The sequence below is a fragment of the Wasmannia auropunctata genome, unplaced genomic scaffold (genome assembly GCF_000956235.1).
Source record: "Wasmannia auropunctata unplaced genomic scaffold, wasmannia.A_1.0 LD335742.1, whole genome shotgun sequence".
Lineage (NCBI taxonomy): Eukaryota > Metazoa > Arthropoda > Insecta > Hymenoptera > Formicidae > Wasmannia > Wasmannia auropunctata.
Genome location: NW_012027148.1, coordinates 28183 through 31239, shown reverse-complemented (window position 1 = coordinate 31239; position 3057 = coordinate 28183). Strand labels below are relative to the sequence as shown.

Here is a 3057-nt window from a genome sequence, read left to right as displayed (position 1 = left end):
AAAAATTCAACGTGTCATATCCATATGTTAAGTGATATATATAATGATATATTCTTTAATAATAATGATTAAAAATTATTTTCCAGAAAATCAGAATATACTGTGATAGGTAAAGGAAAGTAAAAAATATGATCTTATTATATAATCATTTACATTATTATATTAATAAATCAACAATGTTGAAAAGGAACAATTTGCAATCAATGAGAGTTTTGACAATTTAATTGTGTATATTATATCTGTTCACATTATTACAAACAGTAATTTTATTTGAGAACAAGCACAATAAACATTTTTAATCCTTAATTACGTATACAGACAGAGCCATTTGCGTTTTTGTATGGAGTGATATATACATAAAATGTTTTATTTTACACACACACGCGCGCGCGCGCGTACACACATAAAATTAAAAAGCAGATTATGATACAATCCAATTAATTTCATTTGAATATATGTTATAACATGTAATATATAAATAACATATAATCTTAAATTTTAAACATATTTTCATTAAAAAAACTAAATATTTAAAAAAACTACATTTTATTCCTAACTCGCAGAAACAATTTCATCACGAAAAGCAAGAGCTGTGACAGCTTTTTGATGCCCTTGATATTCTCGTTCTATTATTCCTGTAGACGCATTCCATAATCTTGCAACTCCATCCGAAGAAGCTGTATAAAATATTAAATAAATCTAAGTAGACATGATATTTACAAAACTTAGAGATTCTTTAACAAATTATAAATAAAATTTGTTACAAATTACATAAGTATATATATTTACGTGCAAACTTTTATTGTTAGGAAAAAAAATGTTTAAAAAGATGAGATGCTCACCAGTAAATATATATTGAGAATCTGCGCTGAATGCCGCATCCCAAACCCAACGCTTTGCCTCATGCTGAAGTACTTGTACTTCGGAAAAGTCTGTTGTTCTCCATACTCGCGCAGTCTGATCAGCTGACGTTGTTACCAACAATCTTAATAAATTCCGATATAAATTATTAAATATATTATAAATTATTGAAAATAGCATATTATGTCTTATTAATTCATAATAAACATTTTTTAAAGATATATAAAGTATCTTTTGTTCTTTGTACAAATTTTCTTCCTATTTAAATTTCTACCTATTTAATTAAATTTTTAATTACTTTTTCTATACTTCCAGAATATACTTTTCTCTCTTTCACATTTCTAAATATCGCATACTTTTAATATTTTTCTATAACCATATTGCATTATGATATTAGAAATAAAAAATCTTACAATTTTTTTCTTGCATTAAACATCAATATAATTTCTTTACATTTCAAAAAATAAGGTTGGTTCTCAAATAACATGTTACATGTAACTGTTACTATTAGTAACTGTTAGTTTTTTTTTGTAACGGACTGATGACAGCGTTACTTTTTTTTCTTGTAACAATAATATAATTACATTTCGATAACAGAAACAAATTTAACAAACTACTTTTATCGTTACTTTTTATATTTTAAACTTATTTGTGACATAATTTTCATATATTTAATCTTCAGTCTTTGACCAATATTCCTAATTTGTTATTATAAATTGCGTTCAGCAGACAAAGCAGTTCAGTGATTCTTTACAATTGATTTCGACACTTGTTGTTAAGTAAAACAAAAAACTAAAGGCAATCATATTAAAAAATTGCTTATTGAATTTATCATTTTAAAGTCTTTAAACATAAAATTGAGGGTATATAAATAAAAAATATATAAGCTGTATTTATAAATTTAACAAAAACTAAAATTTTATTCATATTTTAAGCATTTTAAAATCTTTTTTCTTAAATTTTGATGATTTTGTAAAAAGTTTTGTTTTATTAATATTTTAAGAATATTACAAAAGTAAATTTTTTAGTATAATCTTATTTTATTATTAAAGAAGTAACAGAAAAAGTAACGAATTGTTTTTTTACTTTTTAAGTCACGCTAATGAAACAGTTTGAGCCTAAAAATAAAAAAAGCCTAAAATCGGGAGCACAATTTTTGCATAACGCTGCATAACGCATAAGACATAAGGCATAAGAAAATCAACCAATCAGAGATCTTCATTTCATACTCTGGTTGATTCTCTTAGGGGCTTTCTACAATAAGCCGTTAGTCACTACTTATATCATACTAACTAAGAATTGACCAATCATAGTCGAATATTTTTCTTACATTCAACTGTGATTCAATTCTTACGATTTACGGTTTACGATCTAATATACGACGTATTGTAGACAGCCCCTTATGCCTTACGTCTTATGCATTATGCAGCGTTATGCAAAAGTCTGTGCTGCCGGCTTAATCCCTGCACATGCACTGCTATCTCTCGGCTTCACTCTCTCCACAGTAAAAGCATAGGAATGCTTGGTCTATTTACATATGTCGTTGATAACTAATAATAACTAGTTACTTTTTTTACTTGGTAACGAATAACGGTAACAAGTTAATTTTAAACAGTAACTCCTAACTTTGTCAAATAATATAAGTAGATTAAGTTAACAAAAAATTTAAAATTGTAATTTATTATTTACCAAATATGATTTCTTTTATTAGATTTTTAATATTTATCCAAGAGAAACGACGATATGTCTGACACACACACACACACACACACACACACACACACATGCACACGCACACACACGCACATACACGCGCGCGCACATATTATATCTGGCCATATTGACTTTAATAAGACAGATACCATATTTAAAAGAAGATATACATCATTATACGATATTACCTGGGATTGGAAGTAACTCGGTACCGTCAGTTATTTTTTTGTAACGGATTGATAACGGTACTTACATTTTTTCGATAACGATAACCAATTATATAGTTACTTTTATTGTTACTTTTTATATTTTAAACTTTTTTGTATTTATGACAAAATTTTCATTTATTCAATCTTCAGTCTTTAATAATATTCATAGTTTGTTCTTAAGACTGTTTATTCGTAGTTTATTTTCAGACTGTTTTAAATAATTAATCTTAAAATATTAATACGACTGTGATTGGTTTATGACATCTTAAGAATG

At 26.4% G+C, this 3057-nt stretch overlaps 1 protein-coding gene across 4 annotated transcripts in view; it reads right to left on the bottom strand.

Annotated features, from left to right (window-relative positions):
* Positions 1–466: 466 nt before the first annotated feature.
* The window catches only part of LOC105456151 (target of rapamycin complex subunit lst8), a 5043-nt gene continuing 2452 nt past the window's right edge, over positions 467–3057 (bottom strand). For all 4 annotated transcript variants that reach the window (XM_011699973.1, XM_011699971.1, XM_011699974.1 and 1 more), the window contains 2 exons: positions 843–985; positions 467–677 (listed from right to left, as the gene is read on the bottom strand). In XM_011699973.1, coding sequence (XP_011698275.1) covers positions 553–677; positions 843–985 — 268 coding nt within the window. In that variant the 3' untranslated portion in view covers positions 467–552. The remainder of the gene's footprint in view (positions 678–842; positions 986–3057) is intronic.